The sequence below is a fragment of the Apodemus sylvaticus genome, chromosome 2, assembly GCF_947179515.1.
Source record: "Apodemus sylvaticus chromosome 2, mApoSyl1.1, whole genome shotgun sequence".
In the NCBI taxonomy this organism is placed as follows: Eukaryota; Metazoa; Chordata; class Mammalia; order Rodentia; family Muridae; genus Apodemus; species Apodemus sylvaticus.
Window position 1 is genome coordinate 174,594,273 of NC_067473.1, and position 19,276 is coordinate 174,613,548.

The following is a 19,276-nucleotide window of genomic DNA, read 5'->3' on the forward strand; positions in this document are numbered from 1 at the left end:
CAAGTTGCCAATCACTGTTAACCATTCACAAGGGATTTCGTGGGAAGAGCCAAAATCTAGATGTGAAAATAGAATGTGAAAAAACTTGAGTCGCTGGGAATTGTGGGAAGGAAGAGAACGATAGATGGGGAGGCCATCTTGTGATAAGCCTTTATGTGACGTAATAAAAAAGTGAAGCTTCAACTTCTCTCAGTAGATGTTGGGAGTGCAGGCAGCAGGAGACAGTTTGATTTGACCCACAAATCAAGTTTAGGAAGAGATTTCTACAGGTAGTGGGGCATACATCTCAATCTTAGATGGAGCCATTTTAAGAAAATATTCTACAATAAACGAAACTTAGAATGTTCATTCTCTGTATTATTAACATGCGCTGACCATTATATTGTGACAACCTGTTGACAAGGACATAAATATCTCCTGTACCATGGTTCTTACCCATACTCCCAAACATAAGACAACACAAAATGTGGGACTTCCGGTACCATATTTGTGTGAAGGAAAAAGGAAGGCAAATGAGGTTCTCAGTCACACACACGATTTTATTCTTTTCCTTTGGTGTTGTTTACAGTGTCTCCCACAAAAGAAGAGCTCCCATTGGCAGAGAAGACAACGGGATTCATCAAACCAGAAAAAAACCAGTGGCAAGAATAAACTGAACAGAAGGCCAAGGAACCATCAGCGGTAGCTTGCCCATTTCTTGGCCTTCAGGACTAAAACAAGGAGAAGAGAGAAGGCCAGGGTTTTAAGTCTTATTTGCAGGGAACACTCTGAGAGATGGGGTAAGATAAAACATATCAGTGATGAGGGGTGTGTGTGTGTGTGTGTGTGTGTGTATGTGTGTGTGTGTGTGTGTAGAGAGAGAGAGAGAAAGGACCCAGCTAGGAACAGGGAGGGAGGAGGGAGGTGGTGATGATCAGCATGGTCGGGAGAATTCTTCTGGTGCGGAAGGTGGCGGGAGGGATGGACAGACACACTCATTCTGTCCAATCCTTCTTAATGGCCAGGTTCCATTCCCAGGTGAGGTGGTCCTGCTTGTCGTCGTCGGTGAAGAAGGACTTGTTGTGGTAAGTGCCTCGGGCCAGCATGCCCTTGGGAGCCTCCTCTACCGGGGTGAGGAACTCATACTCCTCCGGTCGAGGCCCGTAGCTGCCAACCATGAACGTAGCTTTATCCACTGGGAAGAAAGAAAGGTCCGTTAGTGTGAGAGTCTGGAGTCAGAAACGCACACTAAAAACAGGAGAGCCGGGAGTGCACGCAGCTCACAGGGGTGGAGGCTGAAGGAACAGTGCCCAGGCCTGGCTGAACGCCGGTTCTACCTGGGACATTTTTGTCCTTCCCTTTCCTATTTTTCTTTTTAACTAATCCAGGTGTGCACAATCCCATTTGTAGCATCAGGGAAGCTAAGGTACGAATGAGCTTAAGACCAGGTTGGGCTGCACACCCAGGAGACCTTGTCTCAGCGACCAAACAATCCCTCCAGACAGATCTATATTCAAGCATTCTTAAAACCCCACTAATTCCTTTGAAAAATGTGATTTACCTCACCACTCCCCATACTGGGGGGCAGAGGTTCAGTACAAGTATCAGGGTTGATTCTGATTATTAAGTCAGAGTATTAGGCAACTTAAGTCCATGGACTGGAAGTCTCTTTACAGAGATGTAGCAGATTGCACCATTAAAAACTGACAGGCGACAGTCAGGTAGGCAAACAAGTAGAGACCTGCATTCTGGCCCCAGTCTGGAAATTGTTCACGCCTGGCAGCATGGAGGGCGTTCTTTCTTTCTCTATATAACAGATTTCAGAGACCTCTTACCTATAGTCATTCTACAAGCATCTTAGTTGGAGAGGGTTCCTATAACATGTGGGGATGAGGATATGTAGAATTTAGGAATTCTAACATTAGAGGGGAGGGGAGATCAGCAAATTGATTAAAAGCTTAAAAATGGAGAATTGGTACAAGTGGTCAACCAACTGTACTTATGAGGGAGGGGACCGCCGGGGTGTGAATTCAGAACAGCTGGGGTTTAAATGGCGGCGGGTAGCGGGGCGGTCGGGTACAGCTGCCCTTCTAACTGTTGCACACTTTAGAGGGACAGCTGCATGCATGCCAGGGGCTGCTCGCGACATGAGTCAGCACCACCGCGGGGCTTGCAGGAAGTAGGAAATTGAGCTGGGTTTTCACCAGAGCAGGCCAACCAGTGTTTCTCAGGCCCACAACCTTCTCTGGAATTGAATAAACTGGTTCCTACGTCCTGCAGTCACATCAAATAATAATTACCCTCGGCCCTTTGGTCGCTTTGGGGACTGGGCTCTGTTAAATTGTTCCCACATCTGGCACAGAGAGGAAGAAGGGCCAGGAAGGAATGTGGAACTGTTTGGGTTACTTTTCTACCCAAGCTATGTCCAGAATGACAGCGGAAAGAATATGTGGTTGGTTTTATACTTCAATTACACTGCTTTTTATCAGCTCTAGAGAGAAATGTTCCTCACTTGTTTGTTAAGAGACAGGAACACTGACTCTCTGCCTCTCCTCCATATTGCACCCCTGATGCTAACCCCAACACTGTCTCTCTACCCCTCCTTCCTATGATACCCTAAAACTCACCCCAACACATTACCTCTCTGCTCTTCCAGTCCTCATAGAAGTCCTGATACAAGGACACCCCTAGGACACAAGCCCAGGGCACTGTCTTTCTTGTTTTCCTTTTGTGATTTCACACTGTGAACTGCTTTCAGTTTTGAATAATTGGTTGTATGTGTGTGTATGCACGCACATGTGTAGGTGGTGTATGTGTGTGTATGCATGTGTGTAGGCCAGAAACTGACCTCAGGTGTTCTTCCCAGCTAATATCCATTTCAGTGTTTGTTCGTCTGTTTGTTTTACTTTCTGAGACAGGATCTTTTTACTGGTCTGGAACTTACCACTTAGTCTATGTTGGCCATCTAGGGATGCTCTGGGATCCTCCTGTCTCTGCATTTCCAGGCTGGAATGCATACCACCATGCTGGCTTGCTTCTGTCTGTTCTAGGGCCTTGAACTTGGGCATTCATTCATTCACGCAAGCACTTTACCAACAGGGCTATTTCCTCCTCCACTTCTTCACTTTTGATGAATATTTTTGTGACTTTGGCTTCAATTCATCTTGATTCATCTCTCCATATTTGTAACAAATTTAAATCCAGACTCCGAATGTTGAAGGCCAGTAGTTTGCCTTATCTGAACTTGGCATTCTGAATAATGGTCTCTATGTCTTGGTCTGATGTGCCTGTCTCCCTTTCTCTAGAGTGGACATGCCATCTACGTATACCTATACATGCCTATGCCTGTAGCCACACTTATAAGTTTACAAGGAAAGAGAAGTAGTTGCAGACAATCCCTTACCTTTCATGCCAGTCCGGTATGTGTGCTGAACATACTTCAGGCCGGACACAATATCCTTATTCACCTGTAGAGGAGAAGCCCACAGCAATTCAGATTAGAGACTCTGTCCGGTTTTTCTGTTCTTTTTGCTTGTTTGTTTTTATATTTCCTGCCTGTCCCATCTAGCTAAACTGAAATTGGAGAGACCCAGTCACGAGACGTGATGCTGCCAATGCAGGTCTCATCCTTGACTGCTGTAATATTTCTCCATCTAATTGCTTTTGAGGAGGGTGTTAATATAAACAGTATCTCAGTATTCTTCCCCATGTTTCTCCTTCCTTGGTGGCTTGGGCAATAGTCTCTAGCCCTGTTGCTTGATGTTGCTAGCGAAAACATGGCCTCTGTCTCAGAGAAGGTTATAAAAATACCAATGGAAAATTTTATGTCAGTCTGTGAACACCATATCCTCAGAAACGATCCACCTAGCCTATGAAAAACAAACAAGAGAGAGCAAAGTGGCAATGGAAAGTCAGGCCTGGGAGAGGCTGCGTCACTGAGGCTGCAGCCTAGTGGGAAGGTTATGGGTCACCCAAACACCCTTTCCCATTCATAATGGATGGCGCCCACTGGTACCCAGCACACACTTCCAGACTCTCTCACCACGGACATTTTCTGAGCTATTTCGACTTTCCATAGATGCTCAATGAAAATCCACCAGGACAGAATGGAATTGCAGACAGCCTGGCGTTTTGTTTTCCATGACTCATTATACCTGGGCCTGAAGTGAGCTGTCTGTTAGGTTCCCACTGCGGTCACGTCTATGCAAACAAGTCAAGGAGGACACTGCCTCATTCGCTGCAGGCCTCGGGAGACGTTCAACACCAGAAGAACAAACGCATCTCCATAATTTCCTCCATGAATCATTACAGCTCTCTGTACCCAGAGCGGGCACAATAGTTAAGACCAAACTGCCAGGGCTGTCTTCATTCTCCTGATGGTGAAACCGCCCAAGACTGAAGGCTGTCACCTTAGAGTCTAAACCAGCTAGGTTCACACGGGTGATAAAGCAACAGCCCAAAGCAGCTGGAACGAAAACAACTTTGCGCGGAGAGACGGTAATGACATGAAGCCCCCCACTTCCTTAATCACCCCCACTCGTACATCTAGCCCAAGGGAACGGGAGAAATGAATGCATCTTTATCCAAGCCTTCAGCCTGACCCTTGGGCCCAGTGGGACTACATAGCAGGAAAGACAATCCGGCAGTAGCAAGAATTTTAAAAAGAGGCATCTGCTGTGTGACTGCTGCTCCACTTAATAGAAACATATTTAGGGCAGGAAAAAAAAGATGAATATCTATCTATCTATATCTATATATCTAATAATCTATATATCTATATATCTATACCTGTATTCATATCTATATCTATATCTATATCTATATCTATATCTATATCTATATCTATATCCATATCTATCTATCTATCTATCTATCTATCTATCTATCTATCTATCTATATCCATATCCATATCCATATCCATATCTATATCTATATCTATCTATCTATATATATATATCGCTACTGGATCTCCCTACCCCCAACCCCCAAAGCAAGAAGTTTGGATGACAGGAATGAACCTGAGGGCTATGGAGGTCAGAGATGCTTCGTGCACTTAAGAGGCAGAGTACAGGGGCGGGGACCCACAGAATCACCCTCGTCCGGGGTTCTAGGCTCTTGTCAATTTTAGAGTAAGAAGAAGAACACTGAGAGAAACAGTGCTGGGGGATCGTAGGTAACTGCTATTATAAACGCAGTGTCCTTGAACATTTGTCAAGAAATGTCAGTAAAGCTTTAAATAGCTCTTTCATTACTCTTCACTGTGATCGGGTGCCTTCTGACTGTAACTCCAAGCGGGGACAAGCTAGAGACTGGTTCAGCTTTGCTTGGGTACAGGGAGGTGGTCTTAACCTTGGTGGAGCCCGAGGCGAACTAGAGAGGATTTCACTCAGGGGCTCCTTTGCACCTTGATGAGTGTTGTGATCATAAAAAGAGAAAGCGGAGTAAGAATATGTTCTGTGGGTGTGTGGGGGAAGGGGTCCCTCAGCGGGCCCAGGCCAAGGCATTCTTTCCCCTTGAGGGACCAGACACATGGTACATTATAGAATAGAGTTTATTCAGGGCATGGGAAGGGGAGTTGAGAGGGTAGTAGAGGCAGAAAGGCAGAGAGAAGGAGAGAGTAGAGAAGTAGAGGCCAGCCATGGCCACTTGGAGAGACGGGGGAAGGGAATGGGGAGAGAGGAGAGCCCAAGAGGGCAAGAGAGAGAGACAAGAGAGTAAGAGAGAGAGAGGAGGGGCAGGCAGCCCCTTTTATAGTGGGCCAGCCCTACTTGGCTGTTGCCAGGTAATTGTGGGGAGGAGCATATCTGGCTGTTGCCAGGTAACTGTGGGGTGGAGCTTAGACTGAATCCTAACAATGTGTAGCCCAGGCCTCTCCAGAGTCACTTATATTCATAGACCTCTGGGCTCATCTTCATATTCAGTCAAAAGGTAGGATTTCATTTGTAAACACGCATTTTCTGAACTGGCAGCACCGCAGTGTAAATGATTAAACTCTAGATGGCTGTCAACTTGTTCTGCACATTTTAGATGTGAGACCTTCCCAGGTGCTCTAGTAATAAACAGCATGGCAGGAAGCAAATCCATCCACAGCTCAAGTGATGGCTGTATAGGTGTCAACGAACATTTCCAGGATGAAGAGGCTTTAGGTATTTTAGTATGTGGCAGGGGGTGGCTCACGAGACACCTTGAATCATATCCCACACCCAGGAGAAAGATGGGCCCAGTGTGGGCCAGAAAGAGCACATGGGGTCTTCCCTGGTGGAGCCCTGGGGAACATGACTGAGTAGAAATGACAGACAGCCAAGCCAAACAAACCCTGAGATGCAAAACAGTGCGTGTCTCACTTATTTGCTTTCAAAAAAAGTCAAGGTTGTTTTTTTCCAGAATCCGTAATTACTCACAGATGTCTATTCATGAGCAGTGAGCTTATATCTTGTTTAGTTTTGCTATTATCTGGCCCATAGCTGCCATTCCTAGCTACTTTGTTAGGACCACGGTTCCTGCCTCTGAATGATCACTGAGCAGTTGGGATACCCTGTTTTCTTTTTAGTTTGTCCATTTCTTGCCATAGACCCATGAAGACCTGCCATTTACAAAGTCTTGTGGAACAGTAGAAGGAAGGGGCACACGATTTTAGCCTGCCTCTGGGTGCTTAGGCTGTGGAAGGAGGAATCAGCACAAGACCCAGCAGTGTGTGCCTCACGGACATTAGCAGAGGGAGTCCTGAGAAAGGGTGATGGTGTCCCCCCTAAGGACTAGTGGCAAGGAAGGGTGGATCTCCACAGGAAGAGGTCAGAAACAGCTTACTCAAGATTCAAGGTGGAGAAGGACACCACCAACCACCACCAAAACAAAAGTGATGTCAACAGAACACCAGCACAATACTGCAAGAAATGGGTTGTAGGAAAGTTAAGAGCACATGTGGGAGGTACTTACTTTGAAGTTAATCTTGACCCTGTATTCAATACCTTCCTTTAGCACAAATACATCCTTTTTGAGGGCCTCGAGATCACCTGTAGAAAAGGAGTTACAAAGTTACTCTCCCCAGCAACCACCACATAAGGAATGAAAGTGAAGGCTCCACACCTTCCACTGGGCACATCTGGATTACATGATTCATCAGGGTTCTATTCAGAAAGCATGTGAGATTAGTGTACACACACACACATACACACACACACACACACTAGCTGAAATCTTACAGCTTAGTTAGTTTTAAAAACCACAGTAACATAGTAAAGGGTTTTCCTATAAGTTTGATGTCAATGCCCAAAATATACTTTCCTTCCCATAATTAGTTGTGAAGATAAATCTCCATTTCCCCCCACAACTTCCAATCAATACTCAGGAAGATAAGTATATTTTATTGTTGTCAATAACAAAAAAGTCTCAATCAGCCAACCAGCCTAGAGGAAAGTGAGCTAATATACTGTCTATTGGAAACTTCACAAATATACATAGCTAGATAGAGACATGAGGGTTTCTTTCAAAGAAATATAAAAATATAGGTATGTAAGAGCATCAGCCTTTGGCTTTCAAAGAATTTATAGGCTTCAAGAAAATGTCCCTTCATTTGATATTAACAATTGATATTAACAATTAATAATATATAGTATTTTCTAGCTTTAAAATTTTATATAATTTTTATAATTTTAAATGTTTGTAATTATTTAAATAAGCACTCACTTTGGACTTACTGGACTTGCCTTTACAACATTTTTAAAAGGAAGATGATTCCAATTGTAACAGCTTTAGGGTTCATAACCCTGAGATCTGCCACTAAGTCTCAGGCCTGATTAAGGAATCTGTGATGCCTTCTTCAGTCTTTCCTTCATAGACTCCTGTATAGCTAGCTCAGTTGTGTATGTGTGCATATACATATATGTGCCTGTGCACATATGTACATATGTGTGTATGTGCATGTATATATGTACACTTTGGGTAAGTGTTTGGCTTCATAAACTATTATGACTTTAGCTCAGCACTTTCTCTAGGACGGGAAACCAAATCCACTATTGTTTTCTGTTCTGAGAAAGGAGGACAGAGGCCAAGCTCTCCTGCCTGGTCCTCCTTCCCGTCTGGACTTGTCCTCAGCAGCGCCAGGCCTACTCTGGCAAACTGTCAGTCACCTGGCCACGTGACACAGCAGCGCAGGAGGAGGCCTGAGTCTGGTGAGAGAGGGAGCGCCTGCCCGCCCGCCCGCCAGGGGTAATGCTTCAGCGTGGGGCCATGAGCGTGTGCCTGCCGGGTGTCTGCTCTACTGATTTCAGTTGAACAGGAAGCCTGTCTTCTCAGGCCCCGCTCTCCTCCCCGGACAGAAATATCCATATAAGGTAAAGCGCACACGCCCTGAGAGAGGAAGCTCTGCGGCTAAACACACCGCTGCAGACCGTGCTTTCCTCTCCGGCTTCTGCAAAGCTTTGACTGGCGACAGAGGTCCCTTCCAGATCTGCCTTGGATGCCCCTGACTTGGATTCATGACCCTTTCCCAACCCCCAATGGGCGATTATTTTCCCATGAAGCCCACCTTCCCAATTTCTGCTCATCTCCCCAAGACCTGCTAATGAAAACAGTTGGCTGTTGGTCACGAAAGGTGAAATAAACACCGATGATTATTTTTGGGTTTTGTCGGAGAAATTGCTTAGGAACGGAGTTTTAAGGTTTGGGTGGGCCGAGCAGGGGATGTCTGTTCAGGAGGTGTTGGGCTTTCCTCCCCTTCCACTGAGGCCATGGCTGGCATAAGATCAGCGCTTTCACTGGTGTTTAAACCGTACAAATATTGTAAGTCTAGCAATACACGGCATCTGTCTCAGCATTTCCGCCCACACTGTCTCCTACAAGAATAGCTGTTTCTTCTGTGACCACGTGGAAACACAGATCTGAGGTAAATGCCTCACAGTATCAAGTGAGTAACCTGAATGAAGAGACCGCTCGCTCGGTCAGTAAAACGCTTACCACGCGAGCAGGAGGATTTCCTGAACCCACATTTAAAATATTCTGAAATAAATAAATTACTCCCCCCCCCCCCCGGGAATAAATAAAGCTGTGCACGCTGGCTCTGGAGCTCACCAGCCAGGCAGACTCGCCCTAGTGAGAGACCTGAGGTGCACTTTCATGGCTGATGCTTGCTGTGGGAGGACCACGAACGGTTCCCCTGGGCTAGTGGTCTTGGTGCTTTAAGAAAACATGCTGAACACACTTTGGGGAGCAAGCCAAGCCAGTCAGCAGATACCCGAGGTTAACTTGCGTCCACATATGTACTCTTCACATGAACATGAATACAGAATCAGAACAGTGCACGAATACACACATACCCACCAAAGGTATATAACTCTCAATCGTTCCACTACACTGAGTCAGGAGCTGGGTTTTTCATTAAATACGAGCAAGCAGTGGACACTGGGAATGCAATGGTTTGTGGACTGGTCCCAGCGCATGCATCTCCAAGGGCCACCTGACTAGTTTTCTCCAGTGGGAATTGGGGGATCAAATTTTCCCTGTGACATCTTAGACCCCTCTGAACAGTAGAGATGAGTTCACTCACCAGTAAGGTCCATGGTGATGGGTCCTGGTGCACTGTCACAAACAAGGCTAAGCCGGGTAACAGTCACATTGGGAACTGTTGGGTCTGCAGAGTTCAAAGAAACCGTAAGCACACAGAAGGGCATTGTATGGTGTGTGTGTGTGTGTGTGTGTGTGTGTGTGTGTGTGCAAGTGCATTGCATGGGAGTGTGCATGTGTCTTTGCATGCGTGCATCTGTGTGTATGAGAGAGAATGTGTGTAGTGCATGTGTTTGAGAGAGAGAGAGAGAGAGACAGAGACAGAGACAGAGAGACAGAGACAGAGAGTCTGAGACAGAGGAATAGTTAAGAAACATCCAAGAGAGAGAGAATGAGAGAGGGAGAGGGGGAGGGGGAGGGGAGGGGGGGTGGGAGGGAGGGGAAGGGGAGGGGAAGGGAAAGGGGAGAGGGAGGGGGAGGGGAGGGGGAAAGGAGAGGGAGGGGGAGGGGGAGGGGAGGGGAGAGGGAGGAGGAGGGGGAGAGGAGGGGGAGAAACAGTTGGGACTGGTGGAGACTGGAATCGAGTGTAGCTGTGGTCTGAAATTCTACCTGCTCCACGTGGGTGATTTTTGTCTGCCTCACCTCTGACTCTCACACAGTCTCCAAAGAAAACTTAATTATACAGTCCATGACCTTAGGCAGCATGTACAGAGGGTGCCTCACCCACCTATCCTGGAAGCCCTCTGCTCCTGACTATGGGTGACAGCAGTGCATGTCCCCATGGAGGCCTCGCCCTGTCCCCCCACCGCCCCACCCCACCCCACCCCCACCCCCACTCCCGTACACACCTGCTACCACGGGGACATCTCCCAGCAGTGTTTTCTTGTACTTGGTTAGACTCTCGTCATCCTTGTCCATCTCCTGCAGCTCCTTCAGGGACTTCTGAGGGGGCGGCTTGTAATTGAGCTTGCTGTCCAGATCATCCTCTCCGTCCTCCAGCTGTGGCCGTGCCTCCTCCTCTGTCATCTTGACTCTTCTGTATTTCAGAGAGAGAAGGATGGTCCATTAGCCATTAGGGTTGCGATTGATGCCACCTTGTTGGAGACCTGTATTCATCGGTGATTTTCAAATTATTCCTCAACACGTCATGAAATATATAGTATTTGCAGTCATTTCTCTGACTTGTCTTAGTTTTTGTTTATAGAATATATGACTGCACTGTCTCTGTCTTCAGACACACCAGTAGAGGGCAACGGATTCCATTATAGATGTTTGTGAGCCACCATGTGGCTTCTGGGAATTGAACTCAGGACCTCTGGAAGTACGGTTGGTGCTCTTAACCTCTAAGCCATCTCTCCATCCCTTTGTTTATAGAATAAAACTATAAGACTAAGCAACTTTCTTGTGAGTGACATACTACAGTGAAGAAACGTAACACAATCTCAGCGACCGACCATTCTAGCTTTGCTCCGGTGCTATTCCCAGTGTGCGCAGTCTGAGTTTTGCTGACTTATGGATATAGGTTGATTATCTGTATCCAAATTGCTGGTTTCTTCTCATTGACATATTCTTTCCCTGAATATTTACCAGACCTTAAAGGGGAACCCAAGGGAAAGCAGCCTTCTAAAGCCTGCCTGGTGTCCTAAGTGTCTCCATGCTGTTAATCATAGCTTTAGAGCAGATACTGTTTGGGTTCTCTGGTTTCTCCCACCCGTGACACCCCTGCAGTGCTGCAATTTATGATTTTTATTGGTGACCGAGTGGAATCCTTCACTCTGTATCTCTTGTTCTTTTGACATGCCACCAAATAGCAAAGGGCTCAAATTCCTCTAGGTGAGACAGAAAGTACAAATTTGTCATCAGGGGCCTTCAGCCAGCTTCCCGTTTTCTTTTGTATTTCCCTGTATTTCTAGTGATCTCATGCTCTCTCCACACTGCAGGTTAATTATGAGTGTGGCCTAATACAAAATTGTCAGCTTACGAGATCATGAGATTTTTCTTTGAATTTTTTTTTAACTCAATGGCACAACATTTATATGTGACAACATAGTGGAACTTTGTCAAAAGGTTGGACGCACCAACAAAATCTCACCTGGGCAGATCATGATACATTCCTTCTCTAATCAGTGTCTGCATTTACTTGACTTGCGTAAACAAAACTGAGAAGGAAATGGAGTAATATCTTTTTTGTGTGTATGAGTGTTGGTGAGCATCTGTCAATACTGCTTTTCAGAGTCCAAACAAGGTTGAGAGGTAAAATAGTCCACCTTCTCACTGGGAAAATTGAGACCCGAGGGCTAAGAGGCTGGTTCCTCATGGCACAGCTGTGAATGTCTTAGTGTGTGGCTGAAGGCGGTGGGGCATGTTGCCTGGGTGATGCCCAAGCAAGGATGTCACAGCCTCCATTTCTCATAAGTCACACACCTAAGGCATTCTCCATCACGTCATCTTATCCATAGAGACATTGGGAAAGTCTGTGAGTTCTCTGGGGATGAGGAAATTGATGGACCAGTCTGATTGCAGTTCTGTGGCTCAATGTTAGTAATGCAACAAGAAGGAAAATAGCTTAGAAATGAAGGCAAACAAAAGCAAATTTGCAGAACGAGAGAAAGGGAAATGGTAGAGCGTGGAGAGGGGGTGAAGGAAAGGTTGAAACGGAGGAAGGGAGAGAGAGAAACAAGGGTCCTCCTCATTTGTCTTCCAGCAAAACGTCAGGCCGAACACCAAAGCCCCAAGTAGCTCTGAAAACCACATTGCAATGCCCAGGTCCACTTCCTACACAGAAAGGAAGTAGATAGGCCAGTTACCATGGCAACCCTTGTCTCACTTAAACCACTGGCATCGCTCAAAGATGAGACTCCAGAGATGAGCAGCCAAGACTCCAGAGATCACCAGGGAAAGCATCGTGACTAACTCAGCTCATATCCCAAACAGCATGCAGAGAAAGAATAGAATGAACCGGAAGTAGAAATTAGGAAGGCTGCAGCTGCTGGATGTTGCAATTTGAGGACAACCTCTAAGGGACCAATGTAAGTTATCAGTTAGATAAGACGAATCAGATGACACCCATTCTCATCTGGTGGCCACGACAGCCTAACGGACAACCAGAGTGGAGAGTCCGTGGCCAACCGGACAGAGCACGAGGGGATTTGTATGGACAAGCGCAGCTTGGTTCACAGGAAAGAACCTTCTGGAATACAGTTCTAACAGGTCCCCGTTGAACGCTGCACTCATGGATGATGTCACTACACCCAGTCATTAGTTCACGATCTCACTGCCTTGCAAAAGTTGTAGATTCCAATTCTTGAAAAGAGCAGAAGAAAGAGGGAGGAAAAGAGGAACGGGGTGGGGGGGAGAGAGAAAGAGGGAGGAGAGGCTGACACAGGACTTGCAAACTTGTTACTGTGTGGACATTGCCAAATCGATTCTTCCATCTGGGTTTTAATCTTATTCTGAAATCCAATTATTTATGATTTGAATTTATTATTTGAATTTTCATAATTAATTGCAAACATATAAATATTTCATAAAACTGAGACAATTTTCTTAAAGACATTGAAGAATAGAAGGCAATGTATGGTGTCTGGAATTGGGGCCGGAGAAGCAGGAATTTCCGAGCCACATTACAATAATTTGACAACAATTGTAGCATAAGAAAAAGATAGGAGACCGAATGATCCAAAGTCGCTCACTGTGGAAAGGTGGCTATTACGATAAATAAACACAAAATAACTGAACGGGTGATTCTCTATCAAAGCTGCACAAGTCACAGCTTGTTGGTGAGTTCTTACCGTTTACAAACCCTTTCTGTCAGAGCACACTGACATTTAAGTTGCTGGTCAGAGCCAGGGAGGAAATAGAAGCTGGTAATTTCTATAAGGTCCAGCTGGTCCTATTGGTGACTCTTCATGTTTTGGAGATGATAGGACTCTTTTAAAAATCTGCTAAGCAGAGGCTGGAAAGATGATTCAGTGGCTAAGAGCACCAGCTGCTCTCCCAAGAGACTCAGTTTTGATTCCCACACCCATGCAGTAGCTCATAACCACCTGTAACTCTAGGTCAGGAGATCCAGCCCCTTCTTCTTGCTTCTGTGGTACACACACGAGCTTACATGCAAAACAGTCATACGCATACATGTAAAAATTAAAAAAACCAACTCTTTGAAAATATAGCAATCATCCTGGTTTTCAGACCAAAGAGGAAAATAATAAGGTTGATTCATTATTCCTTTAGTCCATAGGTCCCCAGATCCTTCATAATCTTATCATTGTCTAAGGCTACGGCTAAGGTTAAGCATGACCTTGAACCTGTAACTTCCTGGTGAATGCCGGCCAGTTGATTGCTGTTGAGGAAGCCCCCTTCCTCCTGAGGCCTTGCTGGTTGGTTGAGATTGAACCCAAAAACCAAGACTGTAATTATCCACCCAAAATGTTGGATACACAGAACCAGAGGTTATCAGATGACATCTGGGCCTTATGAGTGCAGCCACTAGGCTAGTGGTTAGATCTATTGATTTGCAGGTGATCATCTCCTTACTAAACAGCCCCCCTCACATGTGGAGGTTGGGTCTGGCTCTCTGGCAGTGAACTCTGGGGCACATGTTTCAGGGACGAGGATCCTCCTTTTCTTTACCTTGAGAGATGGTCTTTAGATGAGTCCCTGTCCCCAGCATCTCTCTGTACCTCACAGCCTGCAGTTGTGTGACAGCTGAGTCACACTGTTCCGTTACACCTCAGAGAAGAGGATAAGTGTTTAATTATTTAGATTTCATATCATTTTCTGAAAGGTGCCACATTTTACATGGCTGGCCATTCCTCTAGACTCTGCCCAACAGTTACCTAGCAACAGCTGTGGTCTTCATTTGACAGGTGCGAGCCAGGAGCCAAATGTATGAATACTGTTCTTCCTCTCTCTCTCTCTCTCTCTCTCTCTCTCTCTCTCTCTCTCTCTCTCTCTCTCTCTCCCCTCCATTTCCTATCTCCTATTCTTTCTCTTCCTCACTTGTTCCCAGCTGGTGTCTTCCTCCCTCTCTTTTCTCTCATTCTGTCCTCTACCCCACCCCTACCCCATCTCTACCCCTTTTCTAGGTCTTCTCTTCCCTGATAAACTTCTTTTGGTACTAGACCTGTCTTATGGTGGTGATTCGTTTGGAAGCACCTCGGCAGGGCCTACGGAGGTGCTCCCTCCCGCCTTATTATATGGCCATTTTATAAAACACAGCATACATAACCTACCTTTTTCTCCCTAAAACGTAAATCACCTTTCTTTTACCTAAACCTTTTTGTATCACAAAGACTATCATAAAACAGTTACTGAACTGTTCTGAGTCCAAACTTAGCAGTTACACAGTTGGTGCATCCCATGAGTTACTGCGAGGAGTCACCAGAGACTATGCGGGAGACAATGTAAGCTTCATGTTACAGGAACAGAAGAAGGCAGGAGAAGTAGGAAATGACTTAACTTCTGGTCAGCGTACACGTCTGGCTGTTAATATAGCTTCTACAAGTTGATGACCATAAAAATATGAGATCCTACGTTTGTAGGAAATAAATCCCATCCCAGGTGAATTTAGCAAAGTGACCTTCGTGTTTGATAAAGCCTGAACTTCGAGGAAGGTGAACCAGGGGCCCAAAGCCTGGCTCCAAAACCAACTTCTCATAGGACCTGAGCAAGCCCTTAACATCTGCCCGAGATGCAGGGAAAATGAGCCTTCCCCACAGCATCAAAAGGCTGAGCTGGAGGCTGTACTGGCCAGTAGGTGATTAATATTAATTCATTTCCTTGTCTTCCTCCCTGGCCCTGCCATTATGTGTTTTGTGGGAGATAAAGTCCTGAGGAGGAAGTGCTTCCCCTGGGTATAAACTGACCTTCCAGTACAGACCCTCCTCTTCAGTATGCCTTTCTCTGACATGTAAGGGCAGGACCTGATGTTTAGGAACTTGTGAGGATTATTTATAAATGAAATCCAATGTAAAAATGGGACAGTAACTACTGCCCTTCTTTTGACAGCAAATACCTCACATTAAAAATTCCATTTTCGATTTTATTTCTCTCTCTCTCTCTCTCTCTCTCTCTCTCTCTCTCTCTCTCTCTCTTTTTTTTTTTTTTTTTTTTTGGTTTTTCGAGACAGAGTTTCTCTGTATAGCTCTGGCTGTCCTGGAACTCACTCTGGAGACCAGGCTGGCCTCGAACTCAGAAATCTGCCTGCCTCTGCCTCCCAGAGTGCTGGGATTACAGGCGTGCACCACCACCGCCCGGCTCGATTTTATTTCTTGACCTTTTGCCTGACAGGAGGTTCGCTCCGAATGAGAAGATGAGTCAGTGGCCCAGAGTGCCGTTAGTGGACAACCTTGCCTCTGGCTCTGGGGGAAAATGCAGGAAGATCTGACTACACTGGAAGGCTGGGTGGGCTGGGGTCTCACCTTGCACCTCTGAGTCACTAAGGGAAAGAAATGGAGAGGTGTGTGTGTGTGTGTGCAGTGGGGGTGGGAAGAGCAGAGGCAGGGGATTTCCCACAGTAGGACCCAGAGCCCAGAGAGGAGTTCTTGCTGAGAACTGCGAATATCACATGTCGCAGCCCGATGTGCTGGCTTTGCTGCTGCCTGGTTTCAGGAGACCCCAGATTATCAACCAGGACATCCACAGGGCCCCTTCTCTTGCTTCTGAAGGAACCGCTTCAGTATTTCTAGTCACGTGGCGGATTTGGTCCTTTCTGGGGTATCCCAAGGCCATTTCCTACCAAGGCAGCTCCATGGGCATCCAAAACTGGAGGAGATGCTCCAAGCTAGTGACTGAGAGGAACTCGTCTTGTATGATGCAATGAAGGGGACATAGTTCTAGAAAGATCTCTCTCTCTCTCTCTCTCTCTCTCTCTCTCTCACACACACACACACACACACACACACACACACACACTTTTTTTAAAAGACAAGCTCTCACTCTGTATCCCTGGCTGACCTGGAACTCACAGAGATGCCCTGCCTCTCAAATGCTGGGATTAATGTCAGGCCCCACCACTCCCTCCCTCTGAGAACCAGAGCTTCACCTTTCTCTCCCTGAGAGAAACAGCCCATTACTTCCGGCCTGTGCATTCCACACGCTCTTCCAGCCTGTTCTTTGGTGCAGAAAGAGATAAGAATAAGATTCACTAAGCTCCCCCCACCCCCGTGTGACACTCTTCTTTCCCAAACACTACTTTAAATAATCTTCAAAGACAGCTGCTCTCTGGGAGCCATGACTAGGCACAAAAAAAAATAAATAAATAAATAAAAAAATAAAATAAAATAAAATAAAAAAAAAAACCAACCAGTCACAGTCACTGAAGGTCCTCTAAATTAATTTGATACGTCAGAGATTTCATGGACACTTGAACTTATATTATCAGACCCCTGAGGAAGGCCCTGTGTAGTTTTAGCCAGCTTCGGTTGAGGAAACCAGAGTATTATCAATAAAGGCCAGCCTGGTAAGATCTTATTGTTTGATCTTTCAGGAGCAGGCAAGATCTGGGGCCTGCAAGACTCCACCTAGGACTCGGGCCACCATCCACCAGTGTAGTCCACCCCAGAGCGGCGAAGCTGCTGTCCAAACAAAGGCACCCCACATGTGTGATTAGAGAAATCTTCTTCCGTGGACAATGTCTAAGGCGATCAGCTCTTTTACTGTAACAGTATATGAACTGCTGAAGGCTTCCTTAATATTCTTTTCCATTCTCTCAATATGAAAATCTTGAGTTTCTCAATACCAGGCTTGGCACACAGAGGGCTCTGGGCCAACACTGGCTGTCTTTCCTCTCTGCTTAATTTTCAGCCCACAGGGCTTCTTCTCCCTTTCCTGTTAGCTCAAGTTTGTCACGTATCATATTCCCGTAAATCCCCCTCAGAATAACTCTGCCGTGTTCTGAGCTTCCAGTGGAAACCAAAGTGTGCGGCTGCTCAATGCACGTCTCCCTGGGACAGACCCACAGTCTCCAAAATGGTGAAGGGCCAAATTCCACAGGCAAGAAGATGCCCACGAGATTGTTCCTCACTGGCGCAGTGTGGGCAGTGTGGAAAGAAAGTTGATCATGTTCTATCAGAAACCTGAAGAACTCACAATAGAATCAGCTTGTTTTGTCACTGGATTTGAAAAGGGCAGGGATACACTCTTAGAAATATCACTGAGAGACATGGCACCTGCTGGTGACAAATTCTCAGCCAGCAGGTCACCGCTGATACCTTCTCATGTGGGGAATCCAGGGTGCCAAGCCTGACTTGAGAAGGCTCTTAGTGTCTTTGTGAAGGTGTGGCCTGGGGGCCTTCCTGTAAGGGTCATCTGACTCCCCCACTCAGTGAAAAACTGCTCAGGGGTTCTCAGACCTATGCTGCAAGTTACCCCGATGGGGCTTTTAGCACTTGCTCCCTGGAAAGTTCGACCGAGGGAGGACAGCATGCCAAGTCATGTCTAAAGCCTGCTGGCAAGGCCAAAGTTCAGACCACGACAGCTGAAAGGCCCACCGAGCACTGAGTTTATAGCTGGGCCCAAGCAGGCTCTCCTAGTGACTCTCCCACAGTCTTCTCCACATCTTCCCGGTCTGCGCCAGTTCCCCTTGATGGGGAGGGCTGCTTAGTTTTTTGGGCAGTCACAGTGAATATCTTCCTGCCCATCCCACTGCAGGAATTTAATTCCCCCATTTTTGCTAATGGCTTAGCATTTGACAGCTCTGCGCCATATTCTCACTCTTTTCAAACAGTCTCTTTAAAGTGTGCTTCAAAACAGGAAACCGCACATCTCCACCCCAGCACAGCAGCCATCCACCACACAGTCCATATCAGCTCAGAGGTAGGGTTTTCCTTTTCCTGAGTTTAGCCAAATTCCAGCTCCTGCCTAGCAAGGAAACCACCCGCAGCCCCACCCCGCCCCGCCCCCATTCCAGGTATCCCCAGATCCCTTCTCTAGAACCTTCTGGTGGCGGGGTCCTCTCTCCTACCTCCTTCAGCTTGTCTCCCCTTCTCAGGGCTGGCTTCCTCTTTTCTGCTCCAGCAATCTCGTTAGCACTTTCTTATCATGAAGTTTAAAGAACCGCCCTTCTTAAAAACAGCAACAGCTCCCCCGGCAAGGGCAGTAGGGTGGCTCTGAGATTTCCTGCTTGACTCTGCGCCCACCTGCAGCCTCCCCCACCTCAGGCATTTCAACTTACCTTCCAGGCGGCCCTGAGTGTCTGTAGGTTACCTCGGTCGGTCTCTCAACTCTGACTTCTGAGTACTGGCAGTTAGAACAGGAAGGAAGTTAGTGAGAGAGAGAGAAACGCGAGAGAGGAAAAAAATGTTTTAAACCTACTTGACGAGGAAACCCTGGGCTGTCTCGATTCCTGCTCTGCCTATCTCCCGATCAGCCGTCTGAGCAGCATTCTTGACAAATAATGACACATGTGGAGCGAATCAGCCCATGTGACATAGATGCATGAGTGTGCATGCTGGGGGAGGGTCCCTGTAGCCAAGTGTACTTTGAATGGTCGTGTGTGTGTGTGTGTGTGTGTGTGTGTGTGTAAAAGTCATAATCTTGGGGAGAGACATAGGACCCCTAAACATAAGTAATACATTTGTATAGGATTTATTGTGTGCTACAAAGTTCTGCTCCTATAAGGTCCCTGTTAGCTTTCTTGCTGACAGGAAGTGAGGAGTAGAAATTATGAATGTTAAATGGACATACTAGGCGCTAAATTTAAATAATTGGTCTTCAGACAGGGTTTTTTTCTTTTAGAGCTTCATCTATTGGTTCTAATGTGAAGATGTTGCTGTGTCCTGTACCACAAGCCTT

At 46.4% G+C, this 19,276-nt stretch overlaps 1 protein-coding gene across 2 annotated transcripts; it reads right to left on the minus strand.

Moving 5' to 3' along the window:
- Window positions 1-518: 518 nt before the first annotated feature.
- On the minus strand, window positions 519-18,901 carry Arhgdib (Rho GDP dissociation inhibitor beta). 2 transcript variants are annotated; one of them, XM_052175163.1, is made up of 7 exons: window positions 18,797-18,901; window positions 18,657-18,721; window positions 10,330-10,517; window positions 9,525-9,608; window positions 6,917-6,993; window positions 3,383-3,446; window positions 519-1,174 (listed from the first exon to the last, which is right to left on the minus strand). In XM_052175163.1, the coding sequence occupies exons 3-7, from the start codon at window positions 10,505-10,507 to the stop codon at window positions 975-977; spliced, it is 603 nt and encodes a 200-aa protein (XP_052031123.1). In that variant the 5' UTR covers window positions 10,508-10,517; window positions 18,657-18,721; window positions 18,797-18,901; the 3' UTR covers window positions 519-974. The 2 variants fall into 2 exon arrangements, with proteins under 2 accessions (XP_052031123.1, XP_052031124.1); XM_052175164.1 differs by lacking the exons at window positions 18,657-18,721; window positions 18,797-18,901 and adding an exon at window positions 18,447-18,558.
- Between the last annotated feature and the right edge of the window lie 375 nt (window positions 18,902-19,276).

Coding starts and splice junctions, on each gene's coding strand:
- Arhgdib (XM_052175163.1), bottom strand. CDS start 10,507: ATGACAGAGGAGGAGGCACGGCCACAGCTGGAGGACGGAGAGGATGAT. Junction 9,609..10,329: donor AGATGTCCCCGTGGTAGCAG/GTGTGTACGGGA, acceptor TGAACTCTGCAG/ACCCAACAGTTCCCAATGTG. Junction 1,175..3,382: donor ATACCGGACTGGCATGAAAG/GTAAGGGATTGT, acceptor CTTTCTTCCCAG/TGGATAAAGCTACGTTCATG.